Source organism: Hydra vulgaris, chromosome 05, assembly GCF_038396675.1.
Source record: "Hydra vulgaris chromosome 05, alternate assembly HydraT2T_AEP".
Taxonomy (NCBI): Eukaryota; Metazoa; Cnidaria; class Hydrozoa; order Anthoathecata; family Hydridae; genus Hydra; species Hydra vulgaris.
The window spans coordinates 10,096,907-10,117,505 of NC_088924.1; the positions used below are offsets into that span (position 1 = coordinate 10,096,907).

The 20,599-nt window shown below is 27.0% G+C and overlaps 1 protein-coding gene across 1 annotated transcript; it reads right to left on the reverse strand.

Annotated features, from left to right (window-relative positions):
• Positions 1-254: 254 nt before the first annotated feature.
• On the reverse strand, positions 255-14,960 carry LOC136071846 (carboxypeptidase B-like). Its single transcript, XM_065797328.1, has 9 exons — positions 14,768-14,960; positions 12,296-12,377; positions 8,194-8,415; positions 7,962-8,060; positions 6,311-6,415; positions 5,678-5,879; positions 5,286-5,494; positions 5,094-5,178; positions 255-696 (listed from the first exon to the last, which is right to left on the reverse strand). The coding sequence occupies exons 1-9, from the start codon at positions 14,821-14,823 to the stop codon at positions 518-520; spliced, it is 1,239 nt and encodes a 412-aa protein (XP_065653400.1). The 5' UTR covers positions 14,824-14,960; the 3' UTR covers positions 255-517.
• Between the last annotated feature and the right edge of the window lie 5,639 nt (positions 14,961-20,599).

A 20,599-nucleotide genomic window follows, 5' to 3' on the forward strand; every position in this document is an offset into this window, starting at 1 on the left:
ATATATATATATATATATATATATATATATATAATGTATTATTTTAAAACATCAAGAAATACAGTTTCTCTCAATACAAATAATATTATTATATAAGAAATTTTCGCTGGGTTATGGATAGCAGCATCATCAGCTTGTAAAATATTATCATAATAATATCCATAACCCAGCGAAAATTTCTTATATAATAATATTATTTGTATTGAGAGAAACTGTATTTCTTGATGTTTTAAATAATATATAATATACTCTCATACAAGATGTCATCTTTCAAATACATATAATGTGTTATCCATAGTGTTGCATAATGTATAAATATCTAAAAAAATTAAAAATGACTCTGGTGTAACTTAGACATTTAGCCGAGGTCTCCCCTATTTTATTTTGTTCCACATTACGACTTTCATTTAAAGTAAAGTTAAACATGAGTTTTATATGAAAATGTTTTTTGCAAATTCACGTTTTTTAAAATATTATTCATCATGTGGTGTAAAATGTTAATATTTTTTTTAATACTTTATTTCATTGCATTTATTGCAGCTAATATAGCGTCTGTAGTTTCTTCGCCGGTTGGTTTAATTTGATCGGCTGGTAACACAAATCCATAACTTCCGTTGTCCCGTAATTCTAATGCAAACGAATAGATTACGCCCAAATAGCCGTAGGTCCAATCAATACTTCCACCTGATGCTGGATCTAAAGAAAAATTTTTAAATGATATTTGTATAAAACATAACTTATATCAAAGAAATCACCTTTAAAATGGCGTAACTCTCTACTGCGCTTCACCAGGTACTGGCCGATCATTGTTCCCGCGTTGTCAGATACTGGCTGACCATTGTTCCAACGTCGTATTTTATTGGGGCAATGAACTCACATTAAAAAATCTAAATTTTACCTGTTTCATTTTTTGGCATATTCATTCCAACAATTTTAGATTTTTAAACTATATTTTAATTTTTTTTATTACTAGGAATTAAATGATTGGGCAGTCTCCTAACCATCACTTTTTCCTCTTTATATCAATAAGGTATAAAACTAAAAATATTTATATATAAATTTTTAATTGTTCTTAATGAATGGAGTTTTTAAGATATTTTACTATAAACACAAATGTGAAAAAGCTTTGTTTTTTAAAGTTACGAACATTAAAAAGGTATTAACGAAATTAAAGAGAGCATATATTCCTAGAGATAAATTTATCACAGATAACTAAACCAATGAAAAGTTATATAAAACACTTAATCAAAAAATAATTGATTTAAAACACATACAAAATAATGTCGATTTACAGTGTAGCTTAGGGTGTCCCAAAAAACAACATTTTTGAAAAATATATGCAGAGACCCCCTTAATGTGTTCTATCTAATACAAAATCACTAGATTTAAAATTTTTTTGGATAAAAAATATTTTAAGCGGTCCCTCAAAACCCTCAAATATTTAATGGGTCCCTAATATTTTCAAAAAAAAAATTTTGCAAAAATATGTCAACCTGGTACTCAAGTGAAGCGAAATTATATAAAAATTTCAAAAATAATATAGATTTCAAATATAGAATTGTTATTTTTGGTTTTATTACATGAAAAATTACGTTTTTTACCAAAAAACAAAAAAATGCATTTTTTTATGTATTTTTATGACAATTTTGACAAATAAGTTTTAAATATTATTTTTGAAATTTTTATACAATTTTTCTTCATTTGAGTACCAGGTTGACATATTTTTAACACATTAAGGGGGTCTCTGCATATATTTTTCAAAAATGTTGTTTTTTGGGACACACTAGTGTAGCTGTAATACATAGTAAAATCTGAAGTGTTTCCAAAAAAGCTGTTGAAAGTATCATAAAACTTGCTTTGTTTTTGTGCTCTGTTAAGATGTATCTTATCCAGCAGTTATCTTTGTTAAGATGTATCTTATCCAGTAGTTATCTTTGTTAAGTTATATCTTATCCAGCAGTTATCTCTGTTATCGTATTTTCATCATTGTTTAAAAGTTATTTAAAAAAATAATGATTGCAAATTTATTAGCAATAATTTTTGTTTAAACTGGCTAGTTATATAAACATATAAATAATACTATCAAAAAAAGTTTAAAAAGTTTTTCACCAAAATACTACTTTTTTGTAAAACAAAACGTGTTTCTAAAACAGCATTTGTTTGTTGTATTTAATAAACAAATGCTTTTCTAGAAACACTTGTTCACGTGTTAGTGAAACAACATGTGTTAGAGTTTTTAGATGACAGGAGTACCTTAATTAGACCAAAACTATAATGTGCAAAATAAGAAAGTTGCAAGACTTCCGGATTCTTTTTTCAATTTTAACTTTTTACATATGATATATATATATATATATATATATATATATATATATATATATATATATATATATGTATATATATATATATATATATGTATATATATATATATATATATATATATATATATATATATATAATACATATATATATATATATAATACATATATATATTTTTTAATGCATATATCTACTCTAGCTTGAAACAATATATTGCTGGTATCTTATGTGTAATGCCATCGTGTTGAATAGACTATGGAAATTGGTAAAAAATTAGCATTTGTTATATAAGTCACATTGACTAGGAAGAAATTATAGGATTTCTTAAACAGGTAAATTTTTTTAGAAATCTGTTATTTAGTGTTCTTCCAAACAATAAACTTACAATTTATCTAAAGGTAAAGTTTACAGTTTGGATAGCGCTATAAGTTTCAGCAACTTTATGAATGTCAAAGCTCTTGAACAGTTTACTGAATTAGTTCCATAAAAACTTAGACCTTTAATGGTATGCATCTAAATGATTAGTTTTTCTGGTCAGTCTCTTGCTTCTGGCCAATAAAGTAGATAAAAATCAAAAAAGAATACAAAACTCAATTAGCAAATTTAGTACAAGTTGAAAGTGTCTAGCCATTGTTAAAGTAGATTCGGTTATTTGAAAACTTTGGACAACAATTAAGGTTTTAAACGATGTGAGCATTAGGTTTATGCCATTTTAGTAATAACTTGCAATTCTTGCAACTTTTATCAAAATTCACTTTTAAAAACAATCCTCTATCATCAATTCCAAGATAGTTTATACCTTTCAAGCTTAACTTTGTTGTTTTGTTCTTCCAAATATTTTTAATAAACAACGCCGCATCTTGTTCTTTAAAATGATGACTTTTGACATCGTGAAGATATCAGATCGTTTTTTTTTTCTGTCGTTAATTTTTGTGCAAAATATAGTGCCGTCAAAAGTAGGTCCCAGTTGACTTTTTAAAAGTAGATCTCAGTTTTCACCTTCTTGTCTCCGAAATGCTTTACTTGAGCTAACAATTAATCGTGTATTTGGTGTATGTTTTTAAGTAGGTGGTTTATAATAAAATATACTTTATTTATGTTGTTAAGTTGTTAAGGTGGTTTTATATGAACCACTTAATATAAACTAATTAGCTAATGGATTATATCAAATAGTTAATCTAATAATCAATTAATATCCTTTTATTCTTTTAGCTGTTAAACTATATAAACTGTATTCGATGGCTATATTTTTATACAGGCCTGTTCTTTTAATTGTAATAAGCGATTTACTACAGAGAAATGAAACTTTATTATCTCTCAATGGAGATTTAAATCATTATATTGCGATACCGAAAGTTATCATCAAAACTTGTGTTTTAAGTATTAAAATTTATAAACTACAAAACAAAATTTTAAAAATTTCTAGCATTGATTGCACTAAAATTATATTTTATATAACTATATTATCAAAAGATATATGCATAGACATATATTAAACATATTTTGTTTACGAAACACATTTTAATACGAAACTAAATTTAAACAGATCATGCAAAAATGTAATATAAGACAAATATTAAAATTACTTACAGTAATTTAATATAAGTAATAATGTAATATAAGGCAAATATTAAAATTACTTACAGTAATTTTAATATTTGCTTTTTATTACATTTTATCGTGCTGGCCATTATTTTACTCCTAATTCCATTCTCTACTTTTGCAAATCTCTTATTCTTTCCTTTATGGAATTCTGTTGTCATATTTGTGCTGGTTGTTTTAATGGTGCTCTTTCTTTTTTAGATAGGGTCCAAAAACACATTGCAAACGTAGTTGGATCTGCTTTATCTGCCAAGCTTGAGTCTTTCTGCCATTGTTGTAAATTTGCATCTCTTTCTCTTTTCTCCAAATACATGGTTGTTGCTCAAAAGAGCTATCATATCTACTTTCGTCAATCAATACTCATTCTCGCTTGACTCCTCATTTAGTAAAATCAAATTCTATTACTGTATCTGTCTCTGCATATTTAAAAAATTTTTTGTCGTCTAGCTTTCTTCCACGCACTTCGACCCTTTGGAACTCTCTCATAATAATAAAAATTTGAAACTTCAAATAAATGTCAATTATCAAATGCGTATATAGTTTTTAAATAATCTCTTTATTAAAAATTAGTTTTTTGAGCATTAAATAACTCAGTACGTTATTTACTGTTTTGTAACAATGTGCTCGTATTATACTTGTTTAAATTATATTTATTTATATATATTAGTTTATATCATATTATTATCACAACATGTTTTCTATTTGCTAAGATATTTTTGTGTTTTTTTTTTAATTTCCTTGTGTTTTTTTTTATTAAACCTCCTTGTGTTTTCTATCAAAATGCTTCGCTAACTTGATGTTAAATTTAACGAGGTTTAAAAAAGCGTTTTTAGGAAGAAATTAATTAACATAATTAAATAAACCATGTAAATAAATAAATTAATTAAATAAATCAATATTTTGAAAAATAGAAAACAAAAGATAAAATTTATTGAATTTGTAATCAAACTCGCTGATTTTTAATTTACGGTTATCTAGTTTGAAAAGTTAGGGTTCTAGCTAGCAAGTGCGGCTGGTGAAAAGCTGATTTCAAAACAACCCAATAAAAAAATTAAACAGATATTTTTAAAAAGCCTAATATTGTTTCAAACTTAACAACAACTTCAACTTTTTTATTTGTATCTTTTTTAAAACTATAAATAAAGTTTTATTTATATGCATTTTTAACTTACATAAAATGTTTGCAGGTGATCCAGCACGGTATTTGGTCCCGTAGCGTCTGCTAACTACATCTGTAAATATTTTGCTAATTCGCACCTATAAAAATCACATCCAAAAATACTAAATATTTACCACGTGTTATCACAGCAAGCAGGTTATCCCTACAGTCGTATAAAAGCATAAGTTACAATGTTAAAACATACAAACTCATCTTGATCAGAAGCATCAGTTGTAGTGTATGACCACGGTGTTAGAAATAACTGGCTGTATGCATGCAAGTTCCAATACGATTTTAAAGTGACTGATTTTGCTAATTTCTCGAGGAAACCAGCAACGTTTTTAACTTCAATTTCTGAAAACGCACTCAAGCCACGGTATGACTCTTTGCATGGCTCGTTACTAGCACCTTTTTCTAATTATGAATATATATGCATATATATATATATATATATATATATATATATATATATATATATATATATATATATATATATATATATATATATATATATATATATTTATATATATATATATTTTTTTTAAATAATAAAAGTAGTAATAATAGAACATAGAAAATCATGTTAAAAAAAAATACCTCCCCACTTATACGCAAAGTTTCGATTTGGGTCGGCACCTTTGCAACTTGCAAATGGGTTTACACTAAGTGTATTTCTCCAAAGTCTTTGTTGAGAGCCACCAAACGTGTAGCGATATCCGTCAGGATTGAAAACAGGTAAAAGATAAAAGTCGTATTTTGATAAAGCTAACTGGACATCAGGTCCGGAATCAGTCAGAAGCTTAAATCAAAAAGAACTTTTTAGCAACAATAACAATCAATCGTCAAAACAACTAGACTTAACTACCCAAGCTTCCTGTACAATAAGGCCAAATTAATTTCTGTGCTAGTTGGCGCATAGCACTTTGAAAATTTGTATTAACTAGCTAGATGAATAAATTTTGGTAATGCCGAGTCGCGTGTAAAAAGCGTATTTTTTTGTAAGACAATCTTGACAATCTCATTGTTAAAAGTTAGATAGTAACTAAATTTCCTATCATTCACAATTTAAACCTTTTTTCAATTAAAATACTTTTTGGGCTATGAGTGGTTTAGTGTGCTGCTAGGGTAATGAATGATTATTTTTCCATAATAATTTTAGTTATTAAATTGTTTCAAAAGTTTACAAAAATACAATAAGCACCGATTAAGGAATAAGTAAAAACATCATACTCTGTTTATGAAAAACATTACAGTAGCTGTTGATATCCACTCTCTGGCGTGAATTCCTCCATCTATCCACACAGCAGGCTTAGAAATTGCGTCTCCATTAGTTATCTTAAAAAAAACTTATAAAACTACAATCAATTCTTTAGTTCTTTATAAACAAAATTTACGAATACATTATCTATGTTTACAAAAATAGCTATTGTTTAAGAATAATATATAAATATATATAATATTTATATATATACATATATATATATATATATATATATATATATATATATATATATATATATATATATATATATATATATATATATATATATATATATATATATATATATATATATATATATATATATATATATATATATATATATAGTTCTTAAACAATAGGAAAACGTATTTTACAGTTTAAGTGACCAAACTTACAAGATGGTATCAAAAATTCATCAAAAAATAAGAAAATAAGATATTTAAAAAAAAACTGTTTACTATTTTTTTATTATTGTTATAGTTTTATTATATACAACAAAGGTCAAAAATATAAGTGGTTTTTTTAATACTAAAAATTTATAAAATTTACAATTCAAAGTCGGAAAATATTTTTCAAACGTAAAACTTTTACTTTCTTTATAAATAAATTAGTATACATATTTGCATAGCATATATCTTGCATTCTGTTTTTTAGGATTTAAAATTATAATTTTGAATTTATAATATAAACTACGTATAGGGTCTACTGATTACATAATTGCTGTTAATTATCACAAAATTACTGTTGACATGATTGTTGCAATCAGTTATATAATTGTTGCAACCAAACACATTATTATACAAAAAAATCAAGAAAAAGTTTGAAATTTACAACTAAACATTTAACGCGAACTCATTTTTATTCAAGAACAAATTGTCTTGGTTCCACTGTTTATATTTACGACAGCATTTTTTTGATAAGATGCTCTGCAATGTTTGACTGTTATCTCTTGAAAGATATCTGTAATATTTATTAACTGAATTTGGCTGCAAGTATCACCACAAATTATAGTATTTTTTCAAATAGAAAATATTCGTATTCAATTGAATTAAGAAAGGGAAAATACGGAGGTATATTGAAGGTAATATTGAATTTGGTAGGTGCTTATTTCATCATCAATTTGTAAACACATTTTACAAAAAACGTTTTTATCAAGTTCAAACCTAATAAAAACGTTTAAAAAACGTACCGTGTCTACTGGGGCACTTTTATAAATTTTTATGTAATTCGTTGCAACAGTTATTTATTTGATTGCATTAATTTTGTAGTAACTCGGCAAAATAAATATTAAATATATTACACAAACGCATCAATTACAATTGAAGGTAATTTTACAAAGCTTTCTACTATCAATGATTTCTACTATCAAAGATTTCTATTATCAAAGATGTCTATTATCAAAAATTTGATAAAATCATTACAAAGAACCTTGAACTGTAATTGTAAGATTTTCCTAGCTAAAATCAGGTATTGGTTACCATTAACTCTTAGTACTGAAGTATTATTATATATAAATATTATAGTTATAAATAATACTATTGGATAGTTGGCAAAAGTTACAATTACAATTGTTTACTATTACTATTATGACTACTATAAATTGTTTTAGTTTTTGTTTACCTTCAAACCATTTATAGTTTGATTTTCAAACGAGTTTCCAACGTGAAAAACCTTTGCATTTTTGTATTTTCTTTCAAGATTTGAAAGTTCAAAACGGATCTAAAAATTTTTATCATCATCATCATCATCATCATCATCATCATCATCATCATCATCATCATCATCATCATCATCATCATCATCATCATCATCATCATCATCATCATCACCTATGATAGCAATATACTCATACATTAGAATACTGGTTGTATTTATAGTAGTCAAACTTTCCAGAATACCCAAAACTTTTGCTTTCTATGTTTTCTTGTTGAAGAAGTTTCTCCAGATCATCAACCATAATAGAATATAAAAAGTTATTTTTATCTAAAAAGTTGATGAATCTGTTTTGAAACTCATCTTTAACTTGGATATCAACTGGATTATTTGGCATGCTTGGCTCCATCCATACATTTATCTAGAGTAGCATAAATATGATATTATTAAATTAATATATCATTTAAATAGCAATTCAAAATATTTTCCTAACCTATCTATAACATAACTGTTGCCAATTTATATAACTAAAAGGTATTTTTAACATTTAGTTTAACTTTTTTTTTTTGATAAGTTTTTAACTACGTTTTAAGTATTAAAAAAAAAATTCTCAATCTCGAATGTTATGGTTAACTTGAATGTTATCGTTAACTCGTATGTTATCGTTTTGCAATTTAATTAAGACTTAATAATAAAGATTTATAATAAAGACGCCATCAACATCACCATCATTTCAAACATCTGAGATTAAGCACCAACTTCAAACATCTGGTGAAAACATAGGGTATTTTGGGGTAAAATCAGAGATTATTTAACTTTATTTAATGCATTTTTGTTTTTTATCAACCAAGAAAGTTTATGGGTTATTATTTCTATTGTTGTATTTTGGTTTGTAGATAGTTTATAGATGGTTTATAGATTGATTTATAGATTGATTTATAGATTGATTTATAGATTGATTTATAGATTGATTTATAGATTGATTTATAGATTGATTTATAGATTGATTTATAGATTGATTTATAGATTGATTTATAGATTATAGATTATGGTTACTATGACGTATTGTTATCTTTATTTTCTTTGAGTTCTTGTCTGTTTAATAGATACATTTTATTTTTTAAAGGAATTGTGAATTGTTTGTTTGATGTGCTATTTTATAAAAAAATGGAGCTCTTTTACAATCACTAAATTGAAAACAATTATTTATTGTGCAATATAGTATATATAAATAGATAATATCTTTTATAGTATCAACCAGGCTTGTGGAGCCGAGCAGGAGTCGGGAAGCCGCTGTTTTTTGGTAGAGCCAGAGCCAAAAATCTAGCGGTTCTCGGCTCTCATATTTTTTTAAAGGAATATAATAATGTATGTTTTTTTTTAAATGTAGACAAACTTTATTCATTCATTGTTTATCTAATTTGTTTAATGAATTATTTATTGAATTTCTTTTTTTATTTATTTTTTCTATATTTATGTAAAAGTTACAGTTTTGCCAAAACGTAATAAAAATGAATATTTTAAACGATTTTGTACTCAACAAAATACTATCCTTTAATAGTATTTCTTAATATGCTTTATTAAGAAAAAAAAAAAACAAGTAAATTGTATATGGAATTATTTTTACAGTATTACATATATTGTTTTATATTATATTTTTATATTAATATTATGTTGTTAAATAATTGATGCACAATTTAACGATCAATTTAACGGCACGGGACGTAAGGAAGACGTCTTTTGAACCTTTTGGACGTCTTTGTAACGTTCAAAAGAAGTCATTTTACCCAATGGGTGGAATTAGAACTAAAAACTCTAATTTTGGGTAAATATTATATAGAAAAAAAGATGTATATTTACCCAAAACATTTTTCTTTTTAACTGTATATGTGGTAGTAGAGTAGTGATAGTAATACATTAATTATGTAATCATGAAAGTTGGTTAAAAATTAAATGCTTACTACATTGGTTTAAATTAGTAATTTAATTAATTGGTTTGGATTTAGAATGGCAAATGTGATCAAAAAAAATACTCGAAAACTTGCGATTTTTGTTCATAAAGTACGGAAGCTGGAGCCGAGCCAGATCCGGATATTTTTTAGGAGCCGGAGTCGAGCAGTAAAAAAAACTTTCGGTTTTACAAGCCTGGTATAAACTGCTTTACGAATTTTTAAACTACTTAATTGAACAACAAAATTAAATAACTAAAAATAGAAAAAGCAGGGACTTAAAAGTATGTTTACAAGAACAAGACTAACGCTATTGGAATTAACTTATAACAATATTCTGGGCCAAAACGGATGTCATGAATGATAGAAAAAATTGACAAAGCACAATTGGCTCTAACAAAAGCAATAGGCAACCACTTATACAGTATCATCTAGATAAAATAACATCCAACTATCAATATTTGCAAGAAGATGGCGCACCATGCTTCATTATTTCGCAATTATATGAAGTCAAAAATAAAAACACAATGTAGTGTTTAATAATCTTAAAATATCAGGATAACACGATAAGTTATATATCACTCTACACCAAACTTATAAAGGAATTAAATCACTCTACAGGACATAAATCACTCTACACCAAACTTATAAAGGAATTACCAAAAAGAATATTTTTACGATGATTATTTGAAAGAAAAATAATGCTGGTGTAGATTCATTGACAATAGGCTGCCAAAAAAGCGAAAATTTACCCAACTGTCCAGAAAACCAAACGCAAATTGAAACAGTTAAAATATTTTGTCAAGAGAAACCTTCATGACAAGAATGTAATCTGAGAGTTTAGCAAGTTTAAATTCAAATTATATAATCTATGCTTTCATTGATTCAAGTCATATTACCTATGTTTTCATTGATATGGTATTAACAGCGTTAGCAATAATTAATAAAGAAAAGAAAGTCACAACAGTCTTTTGCATAAAACAATAAATATTTAAATTTAATGAAGGTAGAAAAACCTTTTCTGCTTGTGACCTATTTAAACGAATGAAAAACAATTCATAAGAATCAACGTTTTATTAGATAATCCCAGTACTCAAACATGTCAAACAGAAACATAAATGGCAGAACTTGATATCAGAACATAAATAATAAATAAAATTTAATGTGAATCATCATCTCATTAAATAATATTTAATGTGATAATAGTTTACACGATGGTGCGTTGATAAATCCAAGTTTAATTCCAATCTTTAATCGAATAATTAGATTATGTTATAAGGAAAAAAAAAGTTCTAAAGGTGTTTCAATTTAGACAACTCTCCAAAAAAAAAAGTTTTTATAAATGATTTTTTTTTGTGGTTGTTAAGGTGCTTCAAGTCTTTATCTTACTGTCTTATAACAGAGTTAAACGAGAGAGCATTTAAACAAGAAGTTCACGCCTCTTTCCTTACCAATGTCGCTTAAGTGACCAAAGTCGACATCAAACTTCGGACCTCTTGATTTTGAGCCAGGACTCTAACCACTGCGCCACAACTTTTTAGTTAAATAGTTAACAGAGTTGCTGTTTATACGGCTGCTTAGACTGAATATTTGACAGAGTTACAGATGACATTTAAACAGTGGCGGATTAAAACTTTTCGGGGCCCAAGGCTATTTTTTTTGGAGGCCATTTTTTTTTAATCCCGCACTACATTCAAACAGTATACTTGGACAAACATAAAAAATTAATTTGATTTCTTAAAAATTATATTGTTTAATAATTTAAATGTTCAAAAAGGTAATCAAGAACTCAAAACTTTTTAAAAGGCTAAAAATGAGTAACCTTCCCAGAAGTTGCGCTCGAGGACTTCATTCACACTGAATTTTTTTTATACGGACAATTTGGGAGCGAGATTGAGCCTATATGTACTTCATTCAACTGAAAAAAATTGTGGCGTTTTAACAAATTTCATTTTTGGCATTGATGTATAAAAAAATAGTTTTCCATGCTTAAACAAAGCATAAAATAAAAACAACATTTTTTTTTTAAAGTGCGATAAAGTGAAGGAGAAAAAATGTTTAACTGAGTTAAAAAAAATCATCCTTAGTTACTTGAAAATGCTTTCAAGTTAGAGGAGTTACTCGAAAATGCATTACATTTAGAGAAGGTACTCAAAAATCTTTTCCAACAGGAGGAATTATTCAATAACAAAAGTTAGGAAAGCAACTTATGTATATGTTGATAACCATATTTATGAGATTGAAAATAAAATCGTATTCCTTTTACACGTATACCTTTTCACAAATATTGCGTTTTAAACTTTAAGGTCTCAATACATAACAGCAGTTTTTAGCATTTGAAAATATACATACCTCTAATTCAGTGTTTTCAATCCAGCTTCTGAGATATCTAACTTGTAAACCATTTATTGGGTGAATACGATAAACCTTAGTTCTAAAGTTAAATATATACATATATATATATATATATATATATATATATATATATATATATATATATATATATATATATATATATATATATGTGTGTGTGTGTGTGGTGTGTGTGTGTGTGTGTGTGTGTGTGTGTGTATATATATATATATATATATATATATATATATATATATATATATATATATATATATATATATATATATATACATATATGGATAGATAGATTCTAAATAACTTCAACGTACGTATTATAAAATAAGCCATTATTAAAAGTATCCAGGTTAATAGAGACAATAGAGTATTTTTTTAAACAGAATAATCTTTAAATGATAAATTATTGGTTTATTAGTATCGATAAAAATTTGGTAAAATGATTTTATTTTTTAGGCACGTTTAAAAGCATAGCTTTTATCGCAAAAAAAAAACAAAAAATATATATAACAAACCGATTTCTTTAAAAAATATAAATTTATTTAATTTAAAAAATATAAAGTTAAAACTATTATTAAAACCCTAAAAAAATGTTGGTAATAAAAAACTATTGTGACAAAATAAGTGATAAACTGATGATTTCAATTATTTTGTTTAAAACAGCGCCATAGCCTACATCAAAAGGTCATAGGAAATAAAATTGAATTTTACCAGGATAACAGTCCATTTATTGTGAGTTACCACCAAAGTCTAATCTAGATAATATGGAATTTTTGATTTACATAATGTTCTAATGAATACCAATGACAATGACATTGTGCCTAAAACATTAGATTATATAATTGTGCCTAAAAGTTTTGTGCAATAAGTGTTTTACACTACAATGTTTCTTAAAATCACCAAGTATTTTTAAGAAACATTCAAACTTTATTTCTTACTAAAGTTTTCAATTGGATTGAGATCAGGGCTGTTTCATGGCCCGTCAAGTAGATGAATTTCGTTCTTCCTGAAAAGGTTTTGCATTAACCTAAAAGTGTGACAGGGTGCATTGTGCTGTTAGTAAACTGTTGTTTTGTGAATTTCCACATATACTTGAGAATTAATGGTTTTGTCCTTCGACCTAAAATGTAGCTGACCTTGGAATTGTTCATCTAAACAACCCGAAACTATTGTAGATGGTGGATATTTTACAGTGGACATCGTGTATTTGTGGACATACCTTTGCCATTTTTGCAGTAGTTTTGCGTAGCGAAGTGGTTAGAGCGCTTTCTTTATAAGCAGAAGATCCAGGCTTGAAACGAGCTTTGGACGTATTTTCGCATCACGGTAAGAAAGGAGGCGTGAACTTCCTGGTTAAATGCACTTCCGCAGTGCTCTGTGACAAGACCGTTAGGTCTTCTTGGGGCACCTAAATGACAAAACAAAACAAAACAAATTTTTTTTTTGTCTTTTCACATAGTTGCACAATGCGCTTTACTGGTGAAACGTACTTTCATTTGAAAATGTTAATAACTCCTAGTCTTTCTTTTTCCAATATTTGTGTTTACTGCTTCGTACTCTGTGAGGAAACTTACTACTTCGTCTCTGTGAGGAAAATGTTCCTGAAGCTATACATCTACTAAGTGTCTTAATTATACACGATTGCGATACTTTTAAAATACTTGAAATAAGATGATTTATTTTGTTGATCTAGTATTATAAGTTGACCTCTTACAACTTCAGATAATTTTTCAGTTTTTTCTATAAAAATGCAAATAAACAAGCGATATTGCTAAGCAACTAGAATAGTAAAACTAAACACCGGATAAAACTACAGCTGTTTATTTTTTAATTATTCACCCAATGTTTGCCCTAATAACAATTCAAATAGTTTGATAGTAAGCCTTAATAAATGTAAAACTATAAATATTTTTTGGAGGGGTCCAAATAGTTACTTTTGCATAAACAATACAAACAACATCTGCCAACAAGTAATTTGGCATCATCTTAGTCCCACAGCTTAATCTGCAATACATCTATATAAAAATTTTTCTTAAAAATTAGTTTGATGTATAGTCTAATTCCTAAAAAATTAGTTTGATGTATCTTCTAATTATAAAAAAAAAAATTAAAAAGAAAATGTTGTGCTTTCGTTAATATATTGTCAAACAAGGCGTATTTAAGACAAATTTTTATAAAACTTTAAAAAAATAAAAATAAAAAGTTGAAAAAATAATTTTCTAATATTGTTTCTTTTTTAATATAAGTTTTAAGCTTTTTTTTGTTTTGTTTTTTATCTAATTTTTTTCAATTTTTTATTTCTTTTTTTTCTTTTATGATTTGTTTTTAAAACAAAAATAAGACACGATAAAAGACAACATCAAACTGATCGTAAATTTAAAATTAAAAAAAAAAAGTTTTTTTTTGTAACTACTACAATTTAAAAAGTTATACAAGAAAAAAAAAAAAATGACTGACCCATATAATACAGGTAACAGAAACGCAATCAAAATATATTTAAACACTTGCTGCATGGTTGTATATTCGAAAAGGTATCCTATCACTTACTTTTTAATTTTGCTTTTTCTTTTAATATATAAACACCTTTTTAAATAATTATTTTTTCTTTCATACAAACTTTTAAATTTGTTTAGCCAACTGTTTTTTTATACCTTATGAAATCATTATGACATCACAGTAAGTCATGCCAAAGCAATTTGAATGAAAAGTTCCTTCGCTGGCTGGTTATAACTCGGGTTGCCAGATGTCCGACTTTTACGAAGGAGAACACAATTAAAAAAATTATTTTCACAGTTTTGGCGCTTTATTTTCTTCCGTAAAAGCCGGACGACTGGCAACCCTAGTTATAACTCATATGTAAAATGTTTTTGTTATCTTTAGCAAGTTGAAAAACCATATCATAAAAATAAAAGTAAACAAACTGAGAAAACATTTTAGAAACTCGGACATTTTTTTGATAATACTTGGCTAACTAAAAACAAAAAAACAAAAAAACAACAAAAAAAAAAACCATAACTATTATATTATATTACATAACCATGACCTGGCTTTTAAGAAATCACAATTTGTAAATGAGAAACACAACATGTAATTCAGATATTGTAATATGAAATTAAAAAACACAACATGTAATTAAGAAAACGGAAAATGTAATCGAAAAACGCAACATGTAAATAAGAAATCGTAATATGTAATTAAGAATATGTAAATTGTAATTAAGAAATCGTAATATGTAAATAAGAATACATAATTTGTAATTGCGAATTCACTATGTAAGCTTGTTAGCCTTTATACAAAGTTTTCTGGAACATGAATTTGAATAAGCTAAATATATCAAAGCATTTGTATGCAACATCAACACTAATGGAAGTGAAAGATCGTGTGTTATTTGTCAATACACTGCGACCCGAAAGTCTGCAATTAAATTGAATCTCGTCAGCATTTATTTCACCAAATTAGCTTACATCCGCTTCTGAAACAACCAGAACAAACTTGTTCAATTTGTTGGCATGAAATACACATAACTAAACAAGTTGAAAGAAAACATTTTGTTTTATCTTCACCGAATGACAGAAAAAGAGTTGCTGAATGTGTTGAGTGAAATGACGATTGGGTGACTCTAGAGCAAAATTTAGGGGTCAAATAAAAGCTAGCTTTTAATTGGGTTTGCGGTGGAAGTTCAAGTTTTATTGGAAGAGGTGGTTTCAAACCAAAAAAAATAATTGAAAAAAAAAATTATGACAATTTATCAAAACAAAAATAATAAGACAATAACAGCGTCTGCACAACAACAACCTCCAATTACCTCAAAGGCAGATTGTTTCCATTAAAAAAGTACAAAAGATACTTTCTTTAAGAAACAGTAATGAAAACAAACAAAAAAGAACTGAATGTGTTAGGAACATCAACAAACAAATCACAAATGGTCATCAGATAGTTTGGTTTGATAAAACAAACTTTTACCTTTTTTGTTGAAAAACGCAAGGACTAGCCAAGCAGGAAAGAAGAGCAATAATGTAAATGGCTGCTTCAAAAGGTGCAAATATACGTTTGATCGCAGCTATTTCAACAATAAATATTGGCATAATAAAAACTTGCAGAGGATCATTTAATGCAGATTATTGTAACAAGTAGATGTTGGTTATGTTTCACCAGTGAGTTACATCCGGGAATCCTTTAGAGGATTTGGTCATCGTAACACCCAACGTTCTATGTCACGCTTATTTCAAAAGGGGGTTTAAAAATTCTCCAGTTTAGTTGTAACGTTTAGGACTCTTCAGCCCAATGTTAATCCCGGTGGAAACAGTCTCGTCAAAAATTAAAAGTAACGTTAAAAATGTGATTCGCATTTCATCTGTATGCAGTGCTGGGATTATGGAATAATAAACGCAGTATTGGGAAAGAATTGGTACTGCGGCAAAAAATACAATAATAGGAGGTAATTGTGGAAGTGATGCTCAACATACTATGAAGCATTACGCAACAATTTCAAATATGGAAGATGACCAAGTTGGTGTTTAACTGAATATTACAATAATTTTAATAGCATTCTTTCAATTCAATTTAAATCTTTATATTTTTTTCGTAATAAAATATTTGTGTTTTATTTATTATTTATCTGATTTCTCAAATAAATTTTTTACAAACAAAAAAAAAAGAAAGCTCTAACTTACACCCGTTAGGATTTTTTCAGTTACCGCCAAAACTGCAATTGCCTTTTTCATCTTTTTTTTATTTTATTAATATAACAGTATTTATTGAAAACCAACCCATATAGTCACCTTGGCCAAATTAAAAGCAACCTTTAATTAAAAATTAAAGCAACAAAATTAAAAACATAAAGAACTTTGTTCTGCGAATCTATATCAAAAACTTTTAATTACATCTTACGTTTCTTGATTACATCTTAAGGCGGATTTCCACGAGACGAAAATATACGTGCGAAGCGAATTTTTCCGTCGATAAGCATGCGCAGATAAATCATTTCTGTTAATTTTGACAGAATTTTTTTATCTGCGCATGCTTATCGTCGAAATGTTTTAACTGCGCATGCTTATCGACGAAAAAATTGGTTTCGCGCAAATATTTTCGTCACGTGGAAATCCGCCTTTACGATTTCTTGATTACGTTTCTCGATTACAACTTTCATGTTCTTAATTACATCTAACGTTTCTCAATTACACCTTACGATTTCTCAATTACAACATTCATGTTCTAAATTACATCTTACGCTTCTCAATTACAGCTTTCAAGTTCTTAATTACAGCTTTCAAGTTCTTAATTACATTTTGAAAAGGTGTAGTTAACGAATAAGAAGTCCTGTGATTATAAGACGTGTTTAAGAATACTAAAACACATCTAGTGCTCACTGGTAATGCAAAAGCAATAAAAACTTCTTTGTTTCCTTTTTCTTTTTCTTTTTTCATTTGTACATCTGTATTGTTTGAGAATTATCAACAGGGATTACGAATCTAATTGGTAATAGGTAATTAAGATATCTTTTAGACATAAATCAAACTTGAGTACGTTTATGCTTATTTTAAATAAAGATGCTTTGCAAAATGACTCAAGTCTAAAATAAACTAATCATTAAACTCGTTTTTTCCCCCTCTTCTCTAATGCGAGGGGAATAAGTTACGTAATTAACCCCCTCCCCCTTCAAAATGTGAGGGGAATAAGCTGCTGAGCTCTATTGCTGATCTAAATTTATATTCTTCGACATGTTTTAATTACAGCTAATCATATTTTTGTATTCGAAAGTTACAACTTTGTTAAGCTCTTTTGGAAACCCCTCTTCAAAATGGGGAGTTTTAACTATACATAACTTTTAAACACTATAGTATTATTTAATGAATAATATTTTTAAAAAACTTTAAAAAAAGTAAATTTAGTTTAAAATAGTTTAAAACGCAACGTTATATCTCCAATGTGCATGCGCATGGGAGATATTAGGATTTTTGTGCTTTTCGGACAAAAGCGTAACTTTTGAACATCGATTCCTTTTTTTTTCCTTTTTTTACTTTACAAGGAAAAAAGTCGTACAAAAAAAAGTAAAGTTAGCTCATAGCATTTACTATAGAAAAAAATAAATATTTTCATAAAATTAATTTTTTTTTTTTAATTTTTAACATCATGCTGTTTTGACTGTTATCCGTACTGATATTTGGTACCAGCAAAAAATAATATAGAATTTTTGGTTTAAAATTGTTTCCAAAATAAATAGGAAAAAAATTTCTATAAATTTTGCACTAAATAGTATATTAATAATCATTTTATAGTTTGCTCCAACTTACCCCGTGTTGTGGTAAGTTGGTTAACTTTTTTTTTATTTGAGGCCCCAGAAGGGCCCCAAGAAAATTTTTTTATAATGAATGCAAATTAAAAATGTTACCTAAATTTATACTTTTTAAAACTGCGCGATAATACTTACAAAAAGTTTTGCCGTTAGGGCTACAGAGCTCAAGGAATAAAAACGGAGGCAACCAACCCCGGTCTCCGCCACCTCATTAAAAAATGTGAATGTAGTTATTCGAGTTTTTACAAAAATTAGTTATTGTTAATAACCAAATAGACCTCATTCGGTTAATAATACTTAGTAATTTTTTTAAATCTATTATTATAAAGTTTCGGAAGTTTTGATATTTAAGCACAAGAATAAGCAAGTTTTGAAAGAGAATTCATGGTAGTTTAAAGAGCTTTAAGTTCCATGGCAACGGTTCCACATAAATGAACTTTATTAAAATTTACTTAAAATTTGATTTGCTAAGTTTAAATAATATCTCTATATTATGTAAATTTTTTCAGATATCTAGTTTAATTTTGTAAAACAAATGTTTAAGCAATATTGAAATAGTAGATGTCAAAATGTCTATTGAATAAAGAGTTCTTTAAAAAATCTTCATTGCTTGTTTATCTTTGTTTATATGGATAAACAAGTAGTATGTTTTAATTATTTTTAATTTCAGTAGACGTTTTGACAACATTGCCTATTTTTTTGACTTCAATGGCTATTGTTTTGGCAAAATCTCTATTGTTTTAGAAATTTTTTTAAATGAGTATTAAGGGTATGATTAAAAGGTACATTTTATTTTCTCGGAAACGTTATAGCAGCAAAAGATGAACTTTTATTGTATTAACATAAAACATTAATACCTTTTTCCAAATAAAAACAAAATCTCCCCTACCGGTGCAGATTAAAATTTTCTCCAATTACAAAAAATTCAAAATTTGCATTTATGGTGATATGAAATGATAGGAATGGTAGGAATACCAACCAATTTAAAGTCATGTTGAATATTTTTAGGAGGTTAGGGCGGGGGGAGATATTTTGTGAAATTTCAAATTTTTGTTTATTTTTTTGTAAATAAAAATAATGTCAACAAGTAATTGTTGCAAAAATATATCTCATTGTTCAATTTTTCATATTGGAAAAAGAATTGAAATATTATAACACATAGCAAAATAACCCATAGCACAATTGATTATTAAGAAAACTTTATTGCAATATGACTATTACAGGGAATATGCTGTAAGTTGATTTTCCAAACATTTCTTTAGTTAGTAATTATTAAAACTTCGTATGTAACAAGAGTTCATATCAAGTTAACTTGATATGATCCTAAATTGCACATTATAACATCTAGTGTATTATCTGCCCGCTTACTATATGCTATCTTTCGAACTCGACTTATTCTGACTTTCACTCCATTATCCTTCCTTCTTCTTAAAATCACTTCTTTTTGGTCTGCAAAGCGGGTTATGATGCTCTTTAGTGAGCTGAACTCGACTTCGCAGGCCTTGGTATGTGGCATCTCTATGGCAGTTAGGAAGAAAAGGATAAACCACAATACCAAACATTTCTTCAATTAGTATAGCTTCATGTCTAATTTGTGATTATTTGACTGCTTAATTTATTAAAATAGGTTGTCTCGTGGTAAAATAAATTACCATACGTCTTTTATCTGATGAAGAAAATACTGACCAGCATATAAGATGTCTTCTATATTATAGAAAAATGCTTATAAATTTATAATTTAGTCCAAATTTATAATGAGTTTAATGTTTTTAGTTTTATCTTTAATGAACTCTTCTACTTTTGGTTTGCCATTTAGAAAAAAATTGACTGATAAAGGTAAGAAAGAATTAAAAAAACGCAAAAAACATTTAGGCAAAAATGTTATTTTTGTAAAAGAAGGAAGAAGGAGGAGGATACATTTGATGAAAATCAAAAAAACTTATTAAAAAAGATATTATCTATAAAGATGAAACAACAGTTTTAAAAAGTAGTCA